Source organism: Phyllostomus hastatus, unplaced genomic scaffold (assembly GCF_019186645.2).
Source record: "Phyllostomus hastatus isolate PE091 unplaced genomic scaffold, TTU_PhHast_1.1 phas_scaffold_93, whole genome shotgun sequence".
NCBI classification, from domain to species: Eukaryota; Metazoa; Chordata; class Mammalia; order Chiroptera; family Phyllostomidae; genus Phyllostomus; species Phyllostomus hastatus.
The window spans coordinates 5,620,715-5,647,096 of NW_025334042.1; the positions used below are offsets into that span (position 1 = coordinate 5,620,715).

The 26,382-nt window shown below is 40.9% G+C and overlaps 1 protein-coding gene across 5 annotated transcripts in view; it reads left to right on the forward strand.

The window, feature by feature from the left end:
• Window positions 1-12,813: 12,813 nt before the first annotated feature.
• The window catches only part of BEST3 (bestrophin 3), a 42,065-nt gene continuing 28,496 nt past the window's right edge, over window positions 12,814-26,382 (forward strand). The window contains exons 1-4 of one of the 5 annotated variants that reach the window (XM_045828959.1): window positions 12,814-12,935; window positions 14,547-14,715; window positions 18,116-18,210; window positions 18,670-18,903. In XM_045828959.1, the coding sequence (XP_045684915.1) occupies window positions 14,564-14,715; window positions 18,116-18,210; window positions 18,670-18,903 (481 nt within the window). In that variant the 5' untranslated portion in view covers window positions 12,814-12,935; window positions 14,547-14,563. Of the gene's footprint in view, window positions 12,936-14,546; window positions 14,716-18,115; window positions 18,211-18,366; window positions 18,400-18,669; window positions 18,904-26,382 lie in introns of those variants that run through there. The other 4 variants (XM_045828960.1, XM_045828963.1, XM_045828961.1 and 1 more) reach the window with 4 other exon arrangements.

Below are 26,382 nucleotides of genomic sequence, written 5' to 3' on the forward strand. Positions count from 1 at the left end.
AGCTAGACTACACTGAGCATCAGTGACGCAAAAACATTCTTTTCATCTGCTCTAGATTATACTTTTTAAAAAAAAATTTTATTTATTTTTAGAGAGAGGACAGGGGTGGCAGAAAGAGAGGGAGAGAAACATTCATGTGTGAGAGAGAGATCTACCTCCTGCCTTTCATACACGTCCTGATTGGGGATAGAACCCACAACCTGGGTATGTGCCCTGAACGGGAATTGAACCTGTGGCCTCTTGGTGTACAGGACAATGCCCCAACCAACTGAGCCACACTGGCTAGGTCTATACTTTTTTATTTTAATAAAAATTCCCACCTGCTCCTTTTAGCTACTGTTTTACATGAAAAGTAGTCTAGCTCCATAATTAAGAGTGCAGGCTCAGGAATCCACGGGATTAAGCTCTACCATTTGCCACTGTGTAACCTAGGAACATTACGCAAATGCTCAGTGCCCTCAGGTTCCTCATTTGTAAAAAATAGGGGGTGTGATAATAATAGCACTTACTACATAGAGTTGTGGGGAGGAATAAATGAGGTAATACAGATAAAGCACTTATTTTCTTTATCCTCACCTGAGGACATGCTTACTGATTTTAGAGGGAAAGGGAGGGAGAGAGAGAAGGAGAGGAACATCGATGTGCCTCTTATATGCGCCCCCACCAGGGACCGAACCTAAAACCTAGGTATTTGCCCTGATCAGGAATTGAGCCTGCAAATTTTCAGTTACTGGACAATGCTCCATCCAACAAACCACGCTTGAAGCTCTTAAAGTGCTGCCTGGCATGTGGAAAATATTCAGGTAATGTTAGTTGTTGCTGACATTATATGTATTAATTTGTTTAAACTCTTGACAACTCTGGGACCCTACTACAGCCCTATAGAAATCCCTCTTTCATGATGGAAAAAGAGAAGCTATACTAATTATTAAAACATAACAGATGATACTATTCAAACCTAAAAAAGGGAGGGAGGACCCCTGGCTATAGGAGTGAACCAAATTTGGAAAACATAATACAATGTGTTTCCACATCAGTGAAATATGAAAAGTTAACAGAAATAAATTGCATTTCACATAGAAAACAAATAAGTAACAACAGACACTAACATAATGCTTTTGTCAACATTCAATGTGCAAGAAATATTGTAGAGATCTTTAAATGGTTTTCTTTGTGTCATGAAATCTTAGAAAAAAGACTGTCACTAACCTAGACCAGTGACAGGGATGCTGACAGGCGTGCGCTTGGCCTCCTCCATGCCGTTTAAATGTCATTTATCTCTGTTCTCAGCAGCCCAAATGCTTGGCCTCAGATACCTGTGACTCATATCAGTAAATAATAAGTATATTAAGAATGTTTTATGCAACGATATAGACTTCCATTTTGAATGAAAAGTGCACACACATTCACTTTTTTAAAAAATCAATCTTTATCTTGAGAGCACCATACACCAAAATCCTTCAGGAAGTCAATATAACTGAAATATTTTATGAGTGATGTTCTAAAGAAATACATTGGTGGGGGAAATAGTTTCACTCATCTTCTTCCTCCTCCTCTTCCCCCAATATAGGGAAGACCTTAGCTGAGCGGTGGTCTCCTGCCACGTCCTAGGAACCCCCAGCTCTGACTCGTAAGTGGAGGCTAAAGCTTGTTGCAAATGTGGAGAACTAGAAGAACTTAGCAACCAGTGGCAATCCATTGCCATTTCTGATGAAAAAATAGAGAAGCTATGTTAATTCTCAGTCCTGGTCAGCAGCTGTGGAATTCTGTATTCATCGTTTAGTGTGAGATGCCTAGGGAAAGAGGAGATGGTGTTCAGTGAGGGAAGAGGAAATGTACAGACATTGGGTGGGGGTGGGAATGAGAGGGATAGATATGAATAGAGGACAAAAATGCATGCAAGCCACAGCAGATAGGTAAGATTCACCCATTTCCAAAGGAAGTCAAGCTACTGAAGATCCCTGGGCTATGGTGGAGACAAATGAAATGGCTTACTTCTAAGGGCACTGAATTATTAAGTCCAACACAAGAGAAATAGCATATGGCAAAAAATCTTTACTGCACTGGACAGCAAGCAGCCTACTTACCTATACTTGTGAACTTGACCTGCAGTTTCTCTTGCTTTTTCTCTACAGGAGTGATTTAATAGCAATCACAGCTAGAGTTGCATTCTGCAGAGGCAAATGTTATCATCAAATAGCCTAGTACATTGCTGGATGTGACCTAAATATATCTGGAAAACTATTGCACTTCCTAAATTCAGTTCAGCCATCTTAGATATTGTTGAATTTCAAGTTTGTAAGGAGTCTCCCTAAGAAGAGAAATAAATATTGTCTAGAGAGAAGGGAAGAAGGTTTGAGGGGTGGGGTGAAGAACGGGCTGTGTGGAGGGAGCGGGTTTGCTTACACACCTCCTGGTGGAGACCCTTCTGAGCTCTGACCTGCTGATGTGCCCTCAGTACGAGTACCCTGCGATTTCACACTTTTTTCACAGAGCACAATGTGCTCTCTCCTGCCTAACAAGTATTCTTTTATATGTCTGTCTCCCCTTCCAGACAGTGAATTCCTCAAATGAAGGGATGGAGTCTTATGCACCTTGTATCCCTAGCTCCTCGCACCAAGGCTGGGACACAGCCCTTAATCAATACCTATTTGTTGAATGAAGAAACCCAATGCTCAGATACATTTTTTAACTTATGAAACTTTTTGCATATGAAACTTTCTTTAAGCCTATAAAGTAAGGTGAAATGCACTTTATTGTGATCAAAATTCCTTTAGCCCCCATTGGCAGTCAATGGAAATTTATTCAATCTGATTATTTGTTATATCACCAAACCTCCAGAGTTGGACACAGATGGGAGGATCAACCCGATTAAAAGAGACAGGGGCATATGAAAACTTCACACAAGTGACACATTAATATAAATTAATGTAAAGGCTATTAAAAATTCGTATCTTGAAATTAAGCTTAATGTAGGTATTCTTAACCTGAGATACATGGATCCTTAGCAAGTCCGAGGATGGACTTCAGGATGCATGTTTGTGAACCACAGGAAAAAAATCAGTCAAATGATGCCTATGAACACAGGAGTGGGCAAAGTCGGTTTGCAGTTGTTCGTATGGAAAAGACATGCAAGTTGTAGTTATTACAATAGCTTTATTAACGCTGTGTTTCACAAACTCACAACTGTAAACCTACTTTTGCCCACCCCCATATGTGCATTTTGCAAGGGAAGTGATCCACAGCTTTCAATAGATTCTCAAAGGTGTCTGTGATCCAAAATTATACGATCCATTAGTGCAAGGACACACTGGTAGAAATGTCAAACGAAATAAACACAAGAATGTTCATTACAGCGTTGTTTGAAAGTGAAAAAAGGAAAACCATCTAAATGGACTTCGGGTAAGGGAGTGTCGAGCACATACATCAGACGTGATACGCAGCATGCATTTTACAGCACGTTGTTTAGGAAAAGAGCAGATCACCTCACAGCGTGTGTAGTATGGTCTCATTTATGGAAAATAACACCTGTGTGTATCTAGGCATAGAATGTGTCTGGAAAGACAGTCACCAGATGGTAACAGGTATTGTCAATGAGTGAATTTAGAATGTTTTTCATTTTTACACATTCTGAATTGTTTGATTTTTTATACTAATTCTGTAAAAATTTTAATAAAGCAATAATGCTATTTTCAAGCATTGGACAGGCTAGTTAGAGAAACGTAAGAAAGGCAGAAGCAACTAACAGAAACTTGAGAATTATTAACTTTAAAGCTGTCTTCAAAGAGATCCCTGCTGCTGTCCAAGTAGACAACAGAGTGGGATGAGCCATGAGGCTGACCCAGCGGGGCAGTTCCCGAGTCCGGGTGTAAGCCTGTTTGCAGGAAGTGATGCCTGGCCTTGGAGGTTCCTGACTCTGTTGGGCTCACTGGGAGCTGGTTTTTCTATGAAGACGCAAGAGCATCACACAAGAATGAAACAAACCACCTGTGTCAGAAGTAGAAACAATTGTGTATCATCACCAGGAGTTGCTCCAGTCAGCCTGGAATGTGGCAGAACCAGTTCCTGGAAGAGCTCTAACTGCTCATCCTCTGAGTCGGCTTAGAGTCAGTCTTCTTTCTTCCTAGGCAGACAAAGACACACTGTCGACCTTACGTCTGAAAGGTTCATTTGTGAGATTCAAACCCTTCTAAGAAAGATGATGTACGAATGCACACTTGCCCCAAGCAGGTGCTGCTCCAAAAGCTGTGTATTTTCAAAATGTCCCTTCACTTGGTGTGCCCAAATGTTTAAATCCTGGAGTAAACAGCACAGTGATATTTGGAATGGGTGAGAGAAATGCTTTTCTGTCGTCAATTATGAATACAATTATGAAAGCAGATTAATTTGAGGGAAGAATGTATATAAGGAAGTTGTGGATCTGGAAAAATTATTGTTAAAACTGTCCATCCCTTTATGTCCTGGAAACTCACACATACACCCAGAGGTACATGTACCGCAGTTCGAAGACTGTCACTTTGGTCTACCTCATTCATTCATACATACGGAAACTGAAGCCCCGCGCAGCAACCAAGCCAAGACTACAGCCTAGGTCCTCCTGCTTGCAGACCAGAGGGTTTTCAATCACACTGCCTTTTCTTATGACCCTGCAATAAATCCGTTCCCTCAGATAAATCTGTTATATCTTGGAGGCTTATTTTTCTCATGTGAAAAATGAGAGGGACAGACTAGTTGATTTTGTAACCGGAAAAGACACCGGCGTTCAGGCTGCCTGTCACTACCAAACCCAATAAGCAATGACAGCGATTGAATCTTAATGGGCACTTTATTCAGATGGCCGGTGATCTGAGAAGATGGCAGGTTCATTCCCTAACAAACCATCTTGCCTTCTCTTTCCAGGCCAGACTTTTCATAGCAGGGAATAAACAAGGTGCGGTGAGGGCTTTGACATTCAGGGAGGATTAGATGATAGAAGCTGCAACATTCCTGTCCTGGGCAGTTAGCTGTTCCTGGGGCAGTGGTCATCTGTCTCTCCCTGGTACACAAAGGCCCGGATTCCTCCAGTTGTCCCCAGGTGGTAATCTTTAGTTGTGCCTCAGGAGTTTGGCTGTTTTCCCAGGAGCCAAGATGGGCCTTATCTGTAGTTTCTGAAAAGCTTTAACGTACATAGAGTACTTGCTAGACTTACAACTTTTTACCTTCAGCTAAAATTTTTCAAGTCTTGAGTCCCCTATCAATTTCAATGCTAGATACATTTCCTTTTTTTCCTGTGGATCCACTCTCCAAACTTCACTGCTCTGGGCCCCAAGAGGTGGCCATGTTTAAACTGCATCACTGGGCTCTCTTGACCTGTAGCTTCTGATTAGGTGTGGCCAATAGGAGGCCCCGGCAGGAGCTTGGAGGGCAGGTGGGGGTTAAGATTGGACCATTTGTTCACCTGGCTCCCTTGCTTGTTGCCATGAGATGCTGTGCCCTGCCTTGATGAACACAAATCCTACCCAGCATTCTTTTCATTCAGCTACCCTCTCTGGTTCCACTACCTTCTCCCTCCTCTCTCTCACTCAGGCGTAGATCATTTCTTCCTCCTGCATCCCTTTATTCACATCCCACCCCACCATTTCCTGTTTATTTTTTATTTTTTTTTAAAGATTTTATTTATTTATATTTATTTTTAGAGAGGGAAGGGAGGGAGATAGAGAGAGAGAGAGAAACATCAATGTGCGGTTGCTGGGGGTTATGGCCTGCAACCCAGGAATGTACCCTGGCTGGGAATCGAACCTGGGACACTTTGTTTCCCAGCCCGCACTCAATCCACTTAGCTACACCAGCCAGGGCTTCCTGTTTAGATTAAACCTTTTTTCTGGGAAGGGAGAGGGACCAAGGCAACTTAATTAAATATTCTCAACTTCCTTCCTTAATCCCTTAAATTTTTTTTGAAAGGGCAAATGAATGTCACTCCACACATATTTTCAAAATCTTGGCCCAGCTAAATGTGAAAGCAAACAAGATAAACAGAAAAAAATTAAGTGAGAAAGACTTTTTTTGTTTTTAAATTATTATTTTGAAATTTTTTAGACTTGGAAAAAAGTTGCAATAACAGTGCACATTCTTGATATCCTCTTCCCCTAGCTTCCCACACTGTTCACATCTCACCTAAACACAGCACCTGGTCAAAACCAGGAAGTTAGCATGGATACAATACTATTAACTAATGTTCAGACCTTATCCAAATCTTATTGGTTGTCTCACTAATGTCCTTTTTCTGGTCCAAATCCAGTTGTCTTATTTCCTCAGTTTCACTCAATGTGTGGCAGTTCCCAATCTCGGTCTTTTAGGACCTGAGACTTTTGAAGAGTACTGGTCAATTGTTGTTTAGAATGTCCCTCAATTTATGTTTGTTTGTTTTCTCATGATGAGATTGAGCGTACACATTTGGGGCAAGAACATCAGAGAAGTGAGTTTATGCCTTTCTCAGTGCATCATTTTAAATGTCCTGGTGTCAATATGACTTATTACTCTACTATTGGGATTGAGCCATTAAAATTCCTCTAAAGGACTTCGTAACTTAATCTTCACCAAGAATCATAATCCCAATCCCTGAAGGGTATTCAAGGTCAAGGATCCCAAGGCCCCTTCTGAGACACAAGAATGATATTATCACCAGTTAGATCATCAGCAAAGAACATTTACTGAAGTTAAAAAAGAACACTTACTGTATTCATCCTTTCATTACACTGTTGTCTTAGGGAGTGTGCAATGAATTTGTCACTAGCCAAGTGAATGCTGAGTCCCATGACTGGAACAGTATGAGGCTCTGGAGTAGTCAACAGGTGGTGGAAGAAATCAATTTCCCATATATCTATCTCTATCCACTTTCAAGTATTTTGTTGTTCTTTAGTGTGCAGTACTCTCCTACTCTGAACCTCCTTGAAGTCAGTAAAAAAAAATTTATTTTTAAGTGAGAGCCAGTGTTGCAGATGGATTGCCTGGGAGAAACCCTTCACACCCCTACTCGAAGTCCTGAGTGGCTAAGGAGACAGAAACTCAGAAGAGGGGTAACCACACAGGATGCAGGGGTAGCAGGGATCCACAGTGCACACAGAAGGCAGAGTTGGTGCTCGGGTTTCCTTAAATGACATCTGTCTTTACCTTTCTGGAGTGCTGAAAAACCTGCACCTCCACAGCCAAAATATGGAGTCCTCTTCTGTTTCACTCTATAAAAACTATTTCTATGAAAAAGATGGGCTAACCTCTGAATCAAAATTTACGTTGACTTATTCATTCCACAAATATTCATGGGGTTTTCACTAAATGCCACATGCTTTTCTCAACATTGGATATAAAGCAACTAACCAAATAAGTCATGGAACGTGTCCTCATGAAACTTACTATCGTGAGAAAAGTGGAAGTTTCTGTAGCCTCCTTTTAAATGTGTTCATTCAATGTGTATTTATTGAGCTGGAGGTACTGTTTTCATCCATGAACAAAACAGCTCCCTGCCCTCATGAAATTTCTAGTAAGGATAAATAGACAATCAACACAATAATTATGTAAATTATATGATATACAAGGTGGTGAAAAAGTAGGTTTACATTTGTGAGTATGTGAAACACAGTTTATTCTTGTATGATTATTTATTAATTATTATACTGTTTTCCCTATGAACAACTGTAAACCTACTTTTGCCCCACCCTGTATTCAAAGGAGGTAAGTGGTGTGGACACAAAGCAAAAGTAGGGCAGGGCAGGAGGGGTCAGGAGTGCTAGGGGGAGGGAGCACTCCTCAACACTGCAACGTCGGCAGCAATTTTAAGTAGTGTGATCAGCTCATTGAGAAGACATTCGAGCAAGATTTGAAAGAGGTGAGGGAGATAGCCTCTTGGAGACCTGAAGGAAAAGCATTCCAGGCAGGAAGGCTAGCCATTCTTAAGGCTTTAAGATGGACCAACACCTGATAGGTTCTAGGAAGCAAAGCAGACACCAGACGGGGGTGGCTGCAGAGGGGTCCATAGTTTAGGTGAGAGGAGTAGGAAATGAGACCAGAGATGAAAGGGGAACAAGCCACGAAAGATCTTGCAGACCTTGTAAGGACAGGGGCTTTTACTCTGAGAGAGATCGAGAGCCGTGGAGGGGTTTTGAGCAGAGAAGTGACTTGACTCACTGACTTCCCTTAATCAGATCGCTCTGCCTTTTTGTCCAAACAGACCGGAGAGAGCAGGTAGAGAAGCAGGGAGGGCTGCTGGGAGAGGAGGACGATGGCTCTGACGAGGTGGGGGCAGTGGAGACAGGGGTGAGAGGAGAGGGTGAGGGTGCAGAGTCAGAGCCTGCAGGATTTGCCGACAGAGTGGACTATGGTGTGAGAGGGAGGGGCTGAGGCTGATTCTGAAGTTTCCGGCCTTGTGGAAGGAAGGAAAGTTCAACCAAGATGGAACACTGCAGGTGGAGCCTGTTTCAGGGAAAAGATCAGGAGCTCAGTTTTAGGCACGCGGGGTTGGAGATGTTGAAGGGAATGTTAAGTACTAAGTCTGGATCCAGGTAAACTCTCTGGGCTGGAGGACTGCATTTGGATGTGGTACCAAATAAGATTTTTATAGCATGTGATTAATATGAAAATATAGATGTTATTTTAAAAATACAAAAGTATGTGGAATAAAACTAAAATTTCTCCTTCACTCTCTTACTCCAAACTCCTCTCCCTAGTAGTAAGGGCTATTATGGAGCTATTATGCATTAAGAAACTAAGATTCAGAGTGCTCAATGCACCATATTTGAGAATCAGAACCAACCACTGTTTTTCATTTCCACATGCATCTTACCACATGAGAAAAGTGTTTAGACTCGTACAGGTATTTTTTATACATTTTTTATATGTGTGTACCTTCTCTTTACCCATACAGTAATGTAATTTCCGGAACGGCTACTTTCTACCATGATGGTGGTGAAGATTTCACAGCTGTTTGGAATTACCAATATACTTAGATTTCCAGGTCTTTTAATGTGAAATAAACTGTTTTTTTAATTGATTCTATATTGCATTTTTTAGCCATTTGGGATGTATCTTAGCTAAGCAGTGCCATCTACTTAAGAATATTATTGATTATAAGGTACACTTTAAGCACCATAGTAATAATTCTTTAGACTCAAAGCTTTCATCTTAAAATAGTACAAAGTTTCTATATCTTCCAGCAAAAAAAAAGATAACCTTCAGAATTTGAACTAATGCATTTCTGTTTTGTTGAGTTGGCAATTATTCTGCATAAGGAAGGTAATGATGACTTCTCAAATATCCAGTTTCTTATGAGTTTAGAGCTTCAGCTGTAATGAAATTCAATCATCTTTCTAGTCCTAGGACTCTCTATTTCTCCCCTGAAATCAAAGAGAAAAAATTAATTGAGGGGTTTTCCCATCGTTTTGTTTGATTTTTCACAGAGTTCTGTCTGCAACATGTATCAGGCACCTCCACACATGTGGACGGACGGCTATGTGACTCATTCCAACTGACTGCCGGTTTTGCAGGTACTGATCCATCAAGGCGACCAGTAAAGAGGGAAAACCAGGAAAGAGTAAAACATGCATTCTCAAGAAACTTACAGTCCCACTGAGCCAATAAAAATTTACCTGTAGGGAAACATATTACTGTGAGTGATTCTCAAACCAACTGAAGCAAGATATTTTGCTGTGGGAAAAAAAAGTAACGAATGAATGCTTTCAATTGAAAGTTTACTCTACAAATATTTCTTGAAACTTTGGCATGACTACTGTTTTGTTTTGTTTTTTTTTGAGAGAGAGAGAGAGAGAGATCCATCACACAGCAAAATGAATAAGTCCCAGAAACAATTATTAACAAAAAAAATTGAGGATCAGCTCACCACACATAGTTCAACCACTAGTTCAGCAACTTGATTTTGGGGATAGATGAGCTCCTTCTTGTCATATTACTTTGTGTCTATTTTTGCTGATGAAGTATTCCTTTTCACAGGATCAAATAAAATGACACCTTGCAAAGAACTGCATCACCTGCACAAATTTGAAATCATGTTCTGTACTTTTTGTTCTTCATGAGCAAATGAGTTCAAAGGGCAAAGCAAAGGTCACATCTGACTTCTCTTTCTTCCTCCTCTTCCTCTCCCTTCCCCAGTTGCCTCCCTCTTCTCCTCCACTGTCCAGTGGCAGTTTTCCTCTGGGCTCTCTCCCACATCCTGCCTCTGCATTCCACTCAACACCACCCCCCGCGCCCCCCATTCATACCAGAACAACCCCAATAACCGCCAAACTGATTCCCTTCCTAACAAATCCTGCCCACTCAAACCCGTCTGTCACCCTTCCTGCAGACTCACCTTTCTGCAACACAGATCTTCTCCAAGCTCTTTTCCTGTTCAAAATGTTAATGATTCCTTATTCCCCATGGAATAATATCCCAAATTCCCCATTTAATAATGTCCAGAAGTCAGAATCAAATCCTTCAAAGTACAACAATTTCTGGTCTTTGGTTAATATTTGAACGCAAGGTTTTAATACACATGGCTATGTACAACCAAGCCCTCTAAAGAAATTTGGCAAAAAATTTCTCACATCAATGGAATAAGTAGATCAGTTTACAATGAATGTGAGCTTTTAAAATAACAGGTTCTCCTTTGGGAAGTGGTGGTCGGTGGCTACTTAAACTTGTTTTCTGTTCCCTTGAGGAACAAAGGTGATCTACCTTGACATCTGTGGATTAAATACCAGTATTCCCATCACTTAGAAATGGTCAGTTTTCCTGTATTATGAATTGTCCTGTCACTGGAGGTTTACTGGAACCAAAACCGAGTGTGTTTATCAGGACCGTGGAAAGTCAGAGCAGTCAGGGCCACGTAACTCAATGCTTGCTGTCAAAAGAGAATGAGACTGAGCATGCTGTTTCACAAAGGCCTGACATTGCCTGTCTACCCTATCATTTGCCATTGATTATAGGAATTAAAATATGTTCTAGAAAAGTCTATCCATATGAACTTTATGCCAAATGATTGTCACCCTCCAGGGAAGCATGACAGAGTACCGCTCTGTTCTTTCCGTGTTGTTTTACTCTTTATATTCTAATAAACACATAATACTTTAAGAATCTGGAAAAATGTCTATTTTTAACAATAAACTTTAAAGTTTTCTTCAAAACGTCATCTAAACAGTTACCTTTGCAATTTGGTGTTTGTTGAATATTTTGAAAGAGGCTAGAGTGGCTTGTCCCCTCTACTGAGTTAATTTCTAAATGACATCTTTTGGTACCTGTTAAAAATAGCCACCAGACTCAGAGCTCAACAGTGAGGGTTTGTTCATTCAATCTAATTACTGTTGACTAATCTGAATTTAGAATATTATCTCAACCATTAATTAGTCATTCCTCCAAACAGCCTGAGGGGAGAGATAAGCACACTCAGTGAGTTGCGCAGTGAGACGGCCACGGTGCCCATGGAAGAGGCAGAAGCCCTGACGTGCTCCTGACTGCCAGGAAGCAGGCCATGTGTCTGGGCTACTGCACATCCAATAAAAGACACGAGTGAAAATCAGAAAGAAAAAAACCTCCAATTTTTCCAATCCATAAGCGCGTGAGCTTATATTTACTAAAATTTTATAGCATTGATCAGTTGAAAACATTTACAAATGCAACATCAGCTCTATCCTACCACTTTTTACAGCAACCCGAGTATAAAATGGGCATCATTGTGTATATGCTTTTAAAATGTTGACAGATCCCCCCAAATGTACTGATAGAAGTGTCATAGCAAAGATTAGGCAATAACCAAACAATAAATACTTACTAAATATCCACATGGACAGGACTCCAGGCTGGAACTAGGAACAAGGGATGTGGCAAGAAATCATACACCTACCACCACCTTTGCTCCAAGGTGCTTATAGTTTGCTTCATAAAAACCCCAGTCTTTATGGCACACGAAACTTCAGAGTACTGTAGAAAAACTTTTCCTTGTATATTCCCAGCTTTAGAATAAACATTTTTTTCTACATCTTTCTCCACAAAAACACAAATTTTTTGTAGTCATTTTATTAAAGTTCAAGGTGCTTGCTACACATGTTACTTCAGAAGGTTAGAAAACCACAGGAATTGGTCCTGAAATTATTTCTTTCATTATTTAAAGAATGCTCTCTTGAACACTTTCTTTCAAGAAGAAAAATACAGAGGAATAATTTAAGAAAACACATTTTGAATAATTGAAAACTTTCCTAGCTGGCCATGTACAGATAACAGCAGTGACGAGCGTGCGCCATCATTTCCCACTGCACTAAGCCACAGCACGGAATAACTCTCTATGGTCTTCTCAAAGACTCTTCCGTCTCTCTCAAATAGGCATGCTTGATGTTTTTAATGGAAGAGCATGCTCAATACCTTTCCAGGGAGTGTAAATCCTGTTTATACTCTTGTCTGCCCCCGTTTATGGCTTCACAAGAATTTAGCCTGTGTTCACAGACTGTCCTGATTCCCTTTTTTGGCTGGTAGAGCCTCTTCAGAACTCTTTAGGGGGGAAAAATGGCTCTTTCTTCCTTGATCCCAGGGTGAAATCAAAAATGAAAATAACAGGCTTAAACGGCCCAACCTCCTTCATGTCACCTCCGACTCCTCATTCAAAGAGGTACTGGAGACGGCAGGTGGAGTTATAATTATAGATTTTAAAAAAGCCCCATCAGCAGCTGCTGCTCCTGTTTGTTCCCGGCTATAACTGTCATCAGTGGGCAAATTGGCATAAACAGGCCTCCACAAGTGGAAAATCATTTAACCCCTGTCCTTGTCTGGGTCCTCTCAGTGGCCAGAGAACAGAAAGGAAATCTGACTGTACATGAGCAAAGGGTGAAACCGAGAGTGCCACACCAGCCTGGAGGCACCTGTTCCAGGGGAGCCTGAAGATTTTCTTTCCTGTCGGAGACTCCAAATCAAATAAATAGGTTAGTGCACAAAGAGTATACATCTGCATTTTAATTCTGACCTCTACTGTATCTGATCTTTGTTTTTCTGACAGAGCTTAGTGAGAAGGATGAACTGTTCCGTGAAGGAAAGTTATTTGAGGACTGTTATTTAAAACTACTATGAGAACAAATTATGAAATGGGCTGAATTTATAATGGTCCTCTCCCAAGTTTGGCTGTATTCACATTAGACAAATAGAGAAGGTAAAGATGGAACTGTGAAACTGGTTTTGTGGCGTGAGTCCCATCCTTTTGTAATGCCACTCACTCATGCCAAAAGGCCCTCTGTTTTTTTTTTTAATTAAAATTAGTTATGTTGAAGGCTTATGTTTGTGATTACAAAAAAACCACTGTGAATGTAATTCCAGAGTTTTGTTTCCTTAGGGAAGTTGGCAAGTTAGAATTGTATTGTTTCCTTAGCTCTGAATAAAAGCAGAAGATTTTCTTGTTTATACTAAAATGTACGCTACAGGCTACTTTTTACAAGAAGTTGGCTGTATGATTTATTTCTTGTGTCTCATACAATGCTACTTAAAAGCTCTATAATTTCAGTCTGCTTAGCTGCATAAGGCTCTCACAGATCCTTTGAGAAAACCAAAAGGTTTCAAAGAAGTCTCATTTTTTTGGTGTGTGCTCCATGTTCGAGAGCAGCATTTACAAACAAAGATTAACTTGGGGCCACCTTCTCAAAACCTGAATGCTTAATCTCTTGGTGAAAAGCAACGGAATTCCAGAGAATTTACTGAAAACTGAGCTTTGGGGCCCAGTTCTCATCCTACCCACATCCCTGGGACAGATCCAAGTGGAAAGAGCCCTAAAGAATGACCTTGTTTTTCTCAGCTCCAAACACAAAGTGAACTATCCGTAAGCATTTTGTGCTACACTTCTCCATGGGAAAGCATGCCTTTCTTAGTACCACTGCAGCCCAGCATTTTGTCCACCTTTTGAAGTACCTAGAGTGCTCACTGTGCACTAGGAGCTCCATTAAAGAGACCCCCACATCCGACTAAAATTGGCAAAAATAACCCATCAATTAAATTCCCACAAGGGGCTTGTTTATTTCTAACAGTATCTCCTGATTAAAAAAAAAAAGCCGTAACTTCCTCTTAGGAAGTTTAAGCACGAAATAAATACCTCTTTACCTACTTTAGCAACGAAAGCCCCAAAGAATAACTTTGGCTACTGCTTTTGAAAATGTCAATCAATATAGCATATCAATACTCTAAATCTTCCTGTGGGTTAAGAAGGTATATGATAGGTAACATTACAGCATATCTCATATACCTCACTTAATCATTCAAATATTTTTAGAGCAATGGCTATATAATCTAAAAATAATACTCAGAAATTAAGGCAAGCTTACAATTTCTAGTATTACTCTTTCCAGAATTGCTTTTCCTCCTTTTTTTCTACTAAACCATTTAGCCCTACGGTGGTGGTTACCCCCAGATTCCAAATTGTACAAACTGAGAAAGGCAACGGAAGGGGAGCTGGCTGACTGGTTGCTGGTGTGGGTTTCCTGTGAGTTACAGATTTGTGCTTGGTCTTAAACATGGCTTCTTACTTGTATTTTGTCTTCTTGCTCTTCTAGAAAAAAAACTATCCAAGATGACTGTCACTTACTCCAGTAAAGTAGCCAATGCGACTTTTTTTGGATTTCATAGGTTACTCCTCAAGTGGAGAGGCAGCATCTACAAACTACTGTACAGGGAATTTATTGTTTTTGCTGTTTTTTACACAGCAATAAGTTTGGTGTACAGGTACTTTCCTTTGCATGTCTCCTTAAGTGGCCATCAAATATCAAGTGAGAATACAGTCTCAGAAATCTGAGCCCTGCGGTTGCCGCTGACCTTTGTGCGTAGGTAACTTCCTTTGCATGATCCTCTCTGTGGCCTCCTTCTCCTCCGGACAGGGCGGTTGAATCCACACCCACCATTTTTAGGATGTTAAATAGACTCTAACTGTCATGTTCAAGTGGTTCTCATTCCAGCCCCACAGAAGTGATCATGATGAGCTGTTAGTCATGGGTCAAGAATGTTGCTATAGGCACAGAATGGAAGAGTTATGCTTAGATCTTCGCTACATAGTGATTTTGAATGGCAGAGTCTACAAATGAATGATTACATGTGCCTCTCTGAACTATGTCCCTCACAGTTTGAATCTGTGACTTGAGAGCATGCAGCAACTACCTGTGTAACTGGCATGTTTGTGAATAATGTCTATCAGGCATACATACCTGATACGGGCACTTTCCTTCCTTCTGCCTGGAATGACAAGATCTTCTCCAGGATGGTGCCCACCAGCCTCACCACAACCCCAACTAAAGAAAAGACCTGAAAACTATGTCTTTTCTTTATATCTTCTGAGTTTGGGGCATGTCATATTCACAAAAGGACATGACATTTATTCTTCATAACCACAACTTATGCCTGTCAGACTGACAGAAAGTTTGAGCAATATTATGTCCAAGAAATATTTTTATAACTAAAAATTCTACTTTTTAAAAAGATTTTATATATTTATTTTTAGAGAGAGGGGAAGGAAGGGAGAGAGGCAGAGAAACAGTGCCCAATGGGGGACCAGGCCTGCAACCCAGGCATGCAGCTTGACCGGGAATAGAACCAGCAACCTTTCACTTTGTGGTACGGCGCCCAACCAACTGAGCCACACCAGTCAAGGTTAAAAATTGTATTCTTAATAAAATTTTATCAGCATTATAAAAGAAAAGCTTTATGAGTTTTTTAAATTAAAATTGGTTGTATACATTTCTTCTCTGGGGAGGAATTAAAACTTAAAATAGGAAGCTAAAGGTTTTTGAGGCTGTATTTCCACCTTTTCTATGTACATCAGTTTGTTATTCTCCTGCATACAAACAAACAAATTTGAATAGCATTGCTCTCACCTACATTCTTCCTTGCAGCAATAGGGCCCCATCTGAAGATGAGGGATGTTAATTTGGTTGACTGGTAATTCCCAAAAGCAGAATAGGAAGATCTATTTAGCTAAATATCAAATAAATACACTACACTTCAAATAAATGTATATATGGGTATATATTTTGGCAAAAAGTCTTTAAATTTAATGTTTTATTAAAAACCTCTAATAATTTTTCAGATTTGTCTTATAGTACTTTTTGACAACTTATCTATGTGTCATCTAATCCTTCAAAATACAAGATGGTGGAAGACACATGATGTTGTCTCAGTTTATTTGTACTAATATGAATTTATTGCTGCTACTGCTGCTTAGGATAGAATAGCCCTCAGAGCAGTTGCATTGTAGCCAGAAATGCTCCGTGGAGCTTCAGCTTTTGCTCCGATACCTTACATGTACCCCACAAAATTATATGTGTGATTTTTGTAAAAGCCAAAGAGTGCTTACACTTATGATAATAACCATTATTTAAGTCATTCTTCATTTTTTGAAGTCCAATTGTTAAAGCTTGTTAAAATAGGTCCTAATACCTTGATCAAAGGAATGCCAAGAACTATAGGCTGAATTTGTCAAGAAAGTCAAACATGTATAGAAAAATATAGACATAGTTTCGGTCTCATGTCTACTGATGCCCTAAGTTTTTTTGGTCCTATTAAAAGTAAATAAATATACTTATTGAAAATTGTAAGACAGCACAAGAAGTCATTAATTTGATTGTATCTCTTCCCATTTGTTGTATGGATTTGAGAAAATAATTGCCGCACTTACTTTCTAACTAGTAAAATTTCTATGTGTCTATTAGCCAAATATTTTTCCTTTGGCCAATTATTAATCATAACAATCACTTTGTTATTAAATACAATACCCTATGTTACATTGTTTTATATAACATATACTCTTTAATTCACACAGCATCCCTGATGCATCAATGTTATTATCTCCATTTACACATGAGACACGGAGGCTCACAGAGATTTAAAAATGTGCTCAAATTCTAAATCTGTAAGTGGGAGATCTGGGATTCAAACCCAGCTTCCCCTGACCCTGTGGTCTGTGCTGTCCACAATCAAATCCTCCCTGACAACTTCTATTTGAGTAGCAAGAGCCACTCTGGCTGTAACTTTTCATCAGCATGACCCTGACAGGACTGTGCAAACAGGTGATGCCTCCTTGTCAGCTTTTCCTGACTTCCAAACTTCTGACACCTCCTCCCAAGCTGAGGCAAGAACTCCAAACCCACCTCGCACCCCATACCCTGCACCCCTTCTTCGATGCACCAGCTCCCATTTCTTCATCTGCAACCTGAGTGTTGGCTCACTCTTACCTCATTATCCCTCTGCTTCCTTTATCGAAGTTCTACTGATCCCAATGGGCCTTTGAAGTATGTTAACATGGATTTTTCCAAGGGAGTCCTTTCTCCTTTGGAACAGCTACACTCATTCATTGATGCGGATTCATCTCTGTTGCTTTGCTTTCCAGATTTTGGTCATTATTATTAACCTGCCTTGAGACATTCCTCCTGACTCTGAGTCTCCTCCCTACAGCAGAAATATCCAGAATAGTTCTAGTGAATGAATTTATGTTTAACAATACCATGAAATGAATTTGGGTTGGATCTATAATATAAATTTCAATATATTTATACTATATTGATATAAACCCACCAAATGTAATAATAAAAATATCCACTTCTAATTGTTATATATGTTATATTTTAAATAATTACAGAGTTTTTTTAAGTTATAATATTCCTTAAAATATAACACAGAAAATCAAGAATTTGCTGAATAGCATATTCAGGAATAAGTAAGATCAAGATGTCAAATTCAGGGCTATTATTTAATAATAACTCAGTAACTGTAATCCTCTTAATCAAGACACTCTTTTTTTTTCTTTGAGTACACCTGACGAATGATTGAAAAACAAGCTCTTTTATGAGGTATTGTGCTCCAAATCCAAAGCATTAATCATATAAAAGTTTAAAAATATAAAGTATTTGAAAATAAAATGTTTAATGAATCTGTCTAATGGCCAATAACAATTATGTACTACAAATGTTAGTACTTGAAATATTCAACTTTTGAGATACGTCAACTTAGTAGAAAAGAAAAAGTTATTACTCCTTAAAAAATTATTTGTGCTTAATTGTTTGCACTGAATATCACTTGCAAAGCAGGTGAAGAAGTATAATATCATAAAGGGCTGTGCATTTTATTTTTGCTCCAGATTGTTACTTACAGGAGCCCAAAAACGTTACTTTGAAAAATTATCAATTTACTGTGACAGATATGCTGAACAAATTCCAGTAACCTTTGTGCTTGGTAAGTATAGGTGACACGCAGACTGCAGCCACGCAGCTGTCTCCGTTAGGATGACACCGATGACTCTGCATGGGAGTGCTTCCAAGCCTCGAGGCATGCCTGCAAAGCCACCGCTTGCAATAGCACAAACCATCCATAAGGTTCGCCTTCAGGGCTGCTTTCGCTACATTAACACCAAACAAGTTTGAGGTAATAATCTGCTCTTGGACGATGAAGCTTTCTCTTCACTAACCTTCCACTTTTGCTGTCAATATTTGAGTTCTAATAGCTGCTTACTGGGTACCACGGCATTTGCCAGGCACAAATTACATTTATTTTTCTGGAGGGCAAAATCATAAGATATGGATAACAACATATTTTTACACCCCAATCCCAAAAAGGCTAAAATTCTGCTAAAAGCATCAGTGTTGACGAGTCTGCTCCAGGAAATTGCTTTACAGTTTTCCTGTTATTCTGCAGGGTTTTATGTCACTCTGGTAGTGAACCGATGGTGGAACCAGTTTGTGAACCTGCCCTGGCCAGACAGGCTGATGTTCCTCATCTCCAGCAGTGTTCACGGCAGGGACGAGCACGGCCGGCTGCTCAGGAGGACCCTGATGCGCTACGTCAATCTCACATCCCTGCTCATCTTCCGCTCGGTGAGCACAGCCGTGTACAAAAGGTTTCCGACGATGGACCACGTGGTTGAAGCAGGTATTGTGAATGGCCTTTCCTTCCTTGGCCTCCTCTCAGCGTAGATGGGAACGTACCCCCATTCCTTTGAAAATTCCTTTTATTTAGGTATTCAACAAGAAACATATATTGATTACCTACTATGTGCCAGAAACAGTTTTAAGAGGCAAAAATGAGTAAGGCACGGTTCCTGCCCTCAAAAAGTTTACTTCAGGGGGAGGAGCAGCTTGCAGTCACGTGGCCTTTGGGTAAATATAATTATTATAACATTTATTTAAACCATCTATAATATTACCTCACACTTTCTACCCCTTCACAGTTTGCTCATTTTCATGAATATTATTTCCCTTCGACATTAAAAAAAATGAGAATGGAAGGAAACCGATTCAGAGAGCTTATGATCTGTCCTGGGTCACACAGCACACAGTTATCATTCCGGCTCAGAACTTCTAAACTGATACTTTTCCCAAAACATAAGGAGATGCTGGTAGGACCCAGCAGTGTGGGTTTTTATCTGGGCAGACCCTGAGAGGCGGCAGTGACAGGCCGCCACAGTGTGGGTCTGCTGTCTCTCCTCTCCCTCAAAGTAGACACAATTATTCTACCTGGGCTCCTCCCCACACTCTGCTGAGTACAAACTGTGTTGGAAGGATGACCCCCCCGGGCATGTTAATGTCCAGTGAAGAAGCTGTTAGTTAAAGCAGCCGTCATTGGGTTGAGGGTTAGGTGAGATCATTCTCAGCATGTGCTGAGTAGATACTGGTCATTGTGCAGGGTGCTTGTTAATAGCTCCGGTAGCTTGTTGAAAGGGGTTAGTGAGTGTATAGAGGATAAAAGAATCATGCGACGATTCTATCTTTACACCAAGTATGCTCTCAAGTTAGGTTGCTCTGTCTATTCTCTTCCTCTGAAATGCCCTTGAGAGTAGTTGTTCTTTAAGAATAGTATTTTCTGTTTGTTTTTGGAGGGGGTTTTTCCTGGCTTTTCTTTGGTTCGGCTTTGCCTTCTTAGATGGACAGTGTAGACAGTGACTGAGAATGCAGAGGAGTTCAAATTCTTAGCCCACCACTTACTTACTAGTTGCATGACCTTGGATGAGTTACTTTCTATGCTTCAGGTCCCCCATCCATAAAATAAGTTTATAGTAATTTATAATACCACTTATTTCATATACCTCATTGGCTTGCTGTGAAGATTAATAAGTTCACATTTACAGAGGGTTTAGGGACATACCTGGCACATGGTAAATGTCACGTGAGTTCTTGCTAGTAATACTGAAATCATCTAGTACAGCAGCGTGACATAGTCCTTTGTCACTTTAGAAGACTCATTTGCTATGGCATCCCAGGTCTCCTTGAACCAAATGACCAGAAAGTTGGGAAAGTCAAGGTGGAAATAAATAAGGAGGAGTCCAGAGGATACTGTTGGGGTAACAGATGTGAGAAAGTAACAGGGTGCAATGAGTTAGTTAGAAAATTCAAGTGGATGTTACTAATGGCCTGGCAAATGCACAGGTATATGTGTATTATGATGTAAAACCAGTAGGAACTTTAAACAAATTAACTACAACACCTCTTTCGAATTTAAAAGTTTAATACTTCTTTAGAATGACCAAGTTGAAAATGCTACGTGGTAACTTAATTTTCTTACCCTAATATCTATAGGAATCAAATGCAATAAGAACTACCACATCTGAAGAAAGACCTAAAAATAAATGAGAAAGGTTAGACCCATTCCGAAGTGATGAGTGAGAGCTAAACTTTACTTTGAAGAATGAAGGTGATGTTTCTCTAGTCCTGATGCATCCTTGAAATGAAGGGAGTGCATTCTGACAGGAACCAGACACCAGGCCCAATTCTCAGAACAGATCCTACCCTCTTAGCGTCATCTTCATATTAAAAGCAAATCAGGAGGAAGCCAGCCAGCATGGCTGGTGATGGAGAGGTCTGGGGGCCTCCAGTCCGACCTGAGCTCAGGAAGGCTGAGCTGTACGCAGATCCAGTCCGAGGGGCAGGTAGAGAGGGAGAGGTGAGTAGGAGAATGATGAGGTTGCATTTCCTTTAGGCGTAAGTTTTACAGTAATGAAGCTTATTCCCTGTCAAATTTGTGCAAATGCCCGTCATGTACTGTGTCTACCCATTTTTGCTTCCTAAGGCAGTTGGAATATTAGAATATTGGAATACCCCCAACCATTCCAAAGGAGTCTGGAATCAGTCATTCACTCCTAAGTGCATTTAGACTAGGGTGTCTGGAGGTATGATCCGGAGACCCACAGGCCCTTTACATCTTGAATAACTTGAGTGGTTTATTTACAATGCATGTTTCTGGGCCCCATCTCAGACCTACTGAATCAGAACCCGTGGATTTAAAGCCTAGGAAACCTGCATTTAAACATGCTTCTGTGCTGTTTCGTTACACACTGAAGTTTGAGAAGTGCTGAGTCTCTTCTGGGATGCTTATTTTTGAAAACCTTTTTCTCACCCCTGGGGTCAAAAGGTCTTGGCAACCATCAAGTAATTCCTTACTATTAACAAAGTAGCAAGGATTAAGACAGACAGTGAATTAGGTCCTGGACAGGTAGCTCAGTGGGTTAGAGCATCGTCCCAATACTCCAAGGTGCAGGTTCGATCCCCAGTCAGGGCACATACAGGAATCAACCAATAAATGCATCAATAAGTGGAACAACAAATCAATGTTTCCCTCTCTCTGCCCCCTACCCCATCGTTAAAAATAAAAATTAAATTTGAAAAAAGAAAGAAAGTGAATTCAAGGTTTCAGCCATGTTAGAGGCTCCAGAATTATAGAGGGGCTTTAGGGCAGCGATCTGGTCAGAGACTACTGCCCAGAGGATTTGAATCAGACCTGATTAAACACACAAGTATCATTCTGTACAAAGAGGCTGAAGGAGGAAGAAAAGTGAGGGGGATTGAAGGGGGCTAAAGCCTTTACAAGCGCCCTTTGGGGTCATCACTGATCATTGCAGGAAAAAGGTCCCTACTGCTTTCTTTTCATTCCTAAGTGTTTTCTTGCAAGAGCAGGAAAAAGGGTAGTGGGACAGCTTGTGCCCCCAGAGGCCGGTTAGTGTGTTAGATGGCAGAACAAAGGTTTCAAGCCATGGCCCTTGAAGCTGAGGGAGCCACTTCAGAAGTGGGGTTCTTCCTGGCTGCTCCACAGCCAGCCACATGGGTGGGCATCCACTTGCGTGGGCCCCTCTCTGTCCAGGGGCAGCATCGGCTCTCCTGGCTTCTTGCTTCGTTCCCCAGTAGAGCCGGCTGACTCAGTCTGCACGTGGGGTCAGTTTCCAAGCCCTCCCATTGGACACATGCCTCCGACACTCTCTGAAGGTCTTTTGCCTGTGCCAATGTGTCTGGGAAGAACAGGAAGTCCAGGGATGGAGTTAAATATTTGGCAGATCCCCTGAGCCCAGAGCCAGGACACCTGCCCTGCCGGAGGGCAGAGAGGGCCAAGAAGTAAAGTTCAGGGGCACCAAACTGGCGAGGGCAAAGGCAGGACACGAGAGTAAGGGCACAGAAAACACCTCTTGTCAAGTGACGCCCCTACATAATATCGCTTGTCTGGAAAAGTACCTGTTCTCAAATTTCAGTGTGCATTAAATATTACTAAAAATCAATATTGCTAAAAATGTAGATTCTAAAATACTGCCCCGGAGATTCTGGTTGAGTAGGTCTGGGGTCATGGAGATCCAGGGATGTGTATTCAACGAGCTTCTGGATTCTTTGAGGCAGGTGGTCCCTGGATCCCACTCTGAGAAACAATGGGCTTTAAGGTAATCGGGTTTCCCTCCAACCTCCTCTTGCTTCAGGGAGGGTCCCTGCCACAGAGATTCAGGGCTGGCCTGAGGAAGTAAGTGGGAGTGCAGAGAGAATGAAGAGCAGCATCTCCTTTTGTAGCAACTGGCAATTGCCAGACTAAATAAAGCCTGATGAGCTAGAGGTCACTCACCTGCTAACCCTTGAACTTTCTTTGCTTGTAAGCTGGATGGTCATGTTATTTTACTCTGGTGAATTAAAAGGACTGAAATGCATTCAACTGGGGGAATGCATGTGCTTTGATGTTACAGGTGAAATTTCTCAATTTAAAAATAAAAGTTTTTCATTTCTGCTCACAGGAAAATAGAAATATAACAGTTGAACGCTAAGTAATGTCTATTATGCTGAAAATTCCCTGAACTGGTCTGTTGTCAAACAGTTATTTAGCAGAAGAATGGCAATACAGCTGCTGTTATTTTGCTTATTGGCTACAAACCTGCCCTGGAAGAATCAAATTATTCCAATCACCTGCCTTGGAAGATGTCACTCACCCAAGTCAAGTCAGGTGCACAATTCCAGGTCTTTGCTGATTCAAGTACAGCTTTAATCAGGTGCTTACACTATAGCATGACACTGGATCGAAATATTCTATTTGCATTTCACAGTGATCAGGAGAAGAAAAGGTTTCTCTTCAAAATTTGCTCACCAGAGCACAAAGATAGACAATGGGAAATTATATATATTCCTCTAAAAAATTACTAAAGCAATTGCTAAATCTGCCATGTGTTTGCTCATTCAGCAAAGATTTATTGAGCATATACTATATGCCAGGGACTGTGCTGGGCACTAGAGCACAGCTGTAAGCAAGGACAGATATGGCTCCTGTCCTCAAGGATCAGTAAAAATTATTACAAATCTTTGCTTACATGGATCATTTTCAGAGACGAGCACAAGTATAGTCACAGGTAATTTTATATCCCTATATTGCATTTCTACTTCTCTAAAGTAATTTCTTTCCATGCCCATAAGAATGGTTAGAAGATAGTAAAATTTGAGGAAAGGGCATTCTTTACTTTTCCTAAAGCCCTGAAATCTTAACATGAATTTCCTTGAGGTTTTTCTCTTACTAGAAGGAGCTTGATGTGAGCTCTGTGATGAGAATATTTGTCAATGCTTATCGTTAATGAACATTAATACAACTAAGCAAGCTCCCCATGGTCGAGTGGCTATTGAGATAAAAATTTTTACTTTAGATGCACTGGCTGGAAGGCTAGCCCCATTCGAGATTCTGGCATATTTAGATCATTTAATCTGTGACCTTCTCCCACTAAGTAAAATCAAATGGGTTTTGTGTAATATTGACTTTCTGCCCTCTGGTCTCCGGTTCAAGTTTTTCCTGGCACATTGCATGGCTCTGGGGCATCTTGGGCTCTTTGAAATCTCCCACTGCTCTGTGTCACAGGAGAGATGACCAAGGGGACAGTGGTATTCACAGCTGTGCCAGGTTTTCCTCTGTTGGCTGAACTTTTACAGGCTGAGTCAGTTTCCCTATAGTCTCACATGATGAGCCTGAAACAGACAGAACGTCATCCTGTGAGTGAAACCTGACTCACCTATGCTCACTTGCGTTACACAGGAGGGAAAATGCACAGCAGAATTCCCTGAGTTAATGCCGTGCACGGGCAGTCTCAGCTGGTCAGCGTTTGAAGGCTCCCCACAGTTCTGTTTTAGGAGTTAAATCAAGGCTATCCCCTCACTGTTTCTCAAGGTATGGTCACAGACTATATTCATTGAATTATCAAGGGTACATATTTCAATTGCAGGATCCCAGGTAACCTACGGAATCAGAATCTCTGGGGCTTAAGACCTGAGAATCTGAGGGTTTTTTTTTAAAGATTTATTTATTTATTTTTAGAGAGGGAAGGGAAGGGGGGGAGAGAGGGAGGGAGAGAGAGAGAGAGAGAGAGAGAGAGAGAGAGAGACACACACACATCAATGTGCGGTTGCTGGGGGTCATGGCCTGCAACCCAGGCATGTACCCTGACTGGGAATCGAACCTGCGACACTTTGGTTCACAGCCTGCACCCAATCCACTGAGCTATGCCAGCCAGGGCTCAGAATCCAAGTTTTAAACAAGCTCCCCAGCTGCACCACCGGATAGCTGACCCAGACAAAAAGGCTGAAACGGCCCGCTTGCCAAATGACCCATGGCACAGGGTAGTTGTCCCTAAACTATGTTGCAAATTGGAATCACTAGAGATCTTTTAAAAATACTGATGTCTAGCTCCCATTCCCAGACATTGGGTTCAACAGAAATTGGGTACATCAGCAGTTTTTAAAGCTCCCCAAACCATTCTAATATGCAGCAAAATTAAGGAACTGCTACTGTAGGGTGTACCTGTTAAATCCTCAACTTCATCTGCAAATCTCTTCAGATCTGTTTACTGAGAGCAAATGAAATTCTCAACCACCTGGGCAGGTGTGTGATATTTCCTGTGTGTCATGTGTATAAGGCAGTGAATTACCAAACAGGATGCTAATTGAGGGATGGAGTATGGATGACTAGAGATGTTTGCTCATATGAGGAAAACAGAGGAGTTTCTCTGTCTTTGCTCAGCATTGCTACTCCAGAAACTGATTTCACTCAACCATATCCTATTTTGAGCTTTTCAGACTGTGAGTTCTAATTTATTATTGGGTTCTTAAATCATGTTAATGGCTTACGACCAGCATTGTTAGAGGAATGGAATGGAATGGAATGGAATGGAATGGAATGGAATGGAATGGAATGGAAAACATCAGAGAGAACACCGTGAAGAAAAGCCAATCACTGTTTTGTGAGCCACACATATCTCACTGTGGTTCACAGTAAAAAATGCCTGACACGATGCCTTTACCACGTGATTCCATCTCTCTCAATCTCATTTTGCTTCCTCTTGATTTTCCCACTTGTCAGGGGTTTCTAAACCTCTACCACTGAATTTAAAGGACAGCTATAGTTCAATCTTCATTCCATTCATTTGGAAAATACAAAGTTGAAAATGAGCCAGGCACCTTGCAATGTTCCTGAAAAAGTCATCTTTCTGGGAAGGGCTCTGTTGCTGAATGCACAACTCTCTCTTTCAGAAAGAACTGGCAACAAACCCAATTTGCCTTCAAGTTTTGAGATACAGAGCTTTTAGCTCTTCTGGTAATAAAGGCTCATTTGCACACTCTGCTTTAAAGGCAAAAACATCTGCTTCGGCTACAACCAAAGGAAAAGTAAATCAACTGTACAGACACAATCTATGATAACTGGAATATTGTTTATTAATGGCTTTAATTGGTCCTTTGGCTTGAGGACAGTAACATTTTGCCTTGAAGTGGCAGAGACTACTCCATCAAACCACAATTCAAGTTGCAAGTAAATACAAACATATATATATGTATGTGTATGCAGATACTTTTACTATTCTGATTTGAAATATTAAAAAAAATTATTTGGCATAAGCAGTAGGAAAACTGCTGAGCAGAGCTGAACCAGCCAGAAAGCTGGAAGGAAAGATTAACACGAGAAACTCTAGGCAGGTGCAATGGCAAGATAAAACAGCAACGTCAGGGATACGGGCGTGGCCTGAGGGAGCGTGGGTGAAGACAGACTGTGAAGGAGACAGGGCAATGTGAGGCCCAGCCAACTGACAGTGCTGCCGAATCGTAGCAAGTCAATACCTATGGTTCACACAGCCTTAGA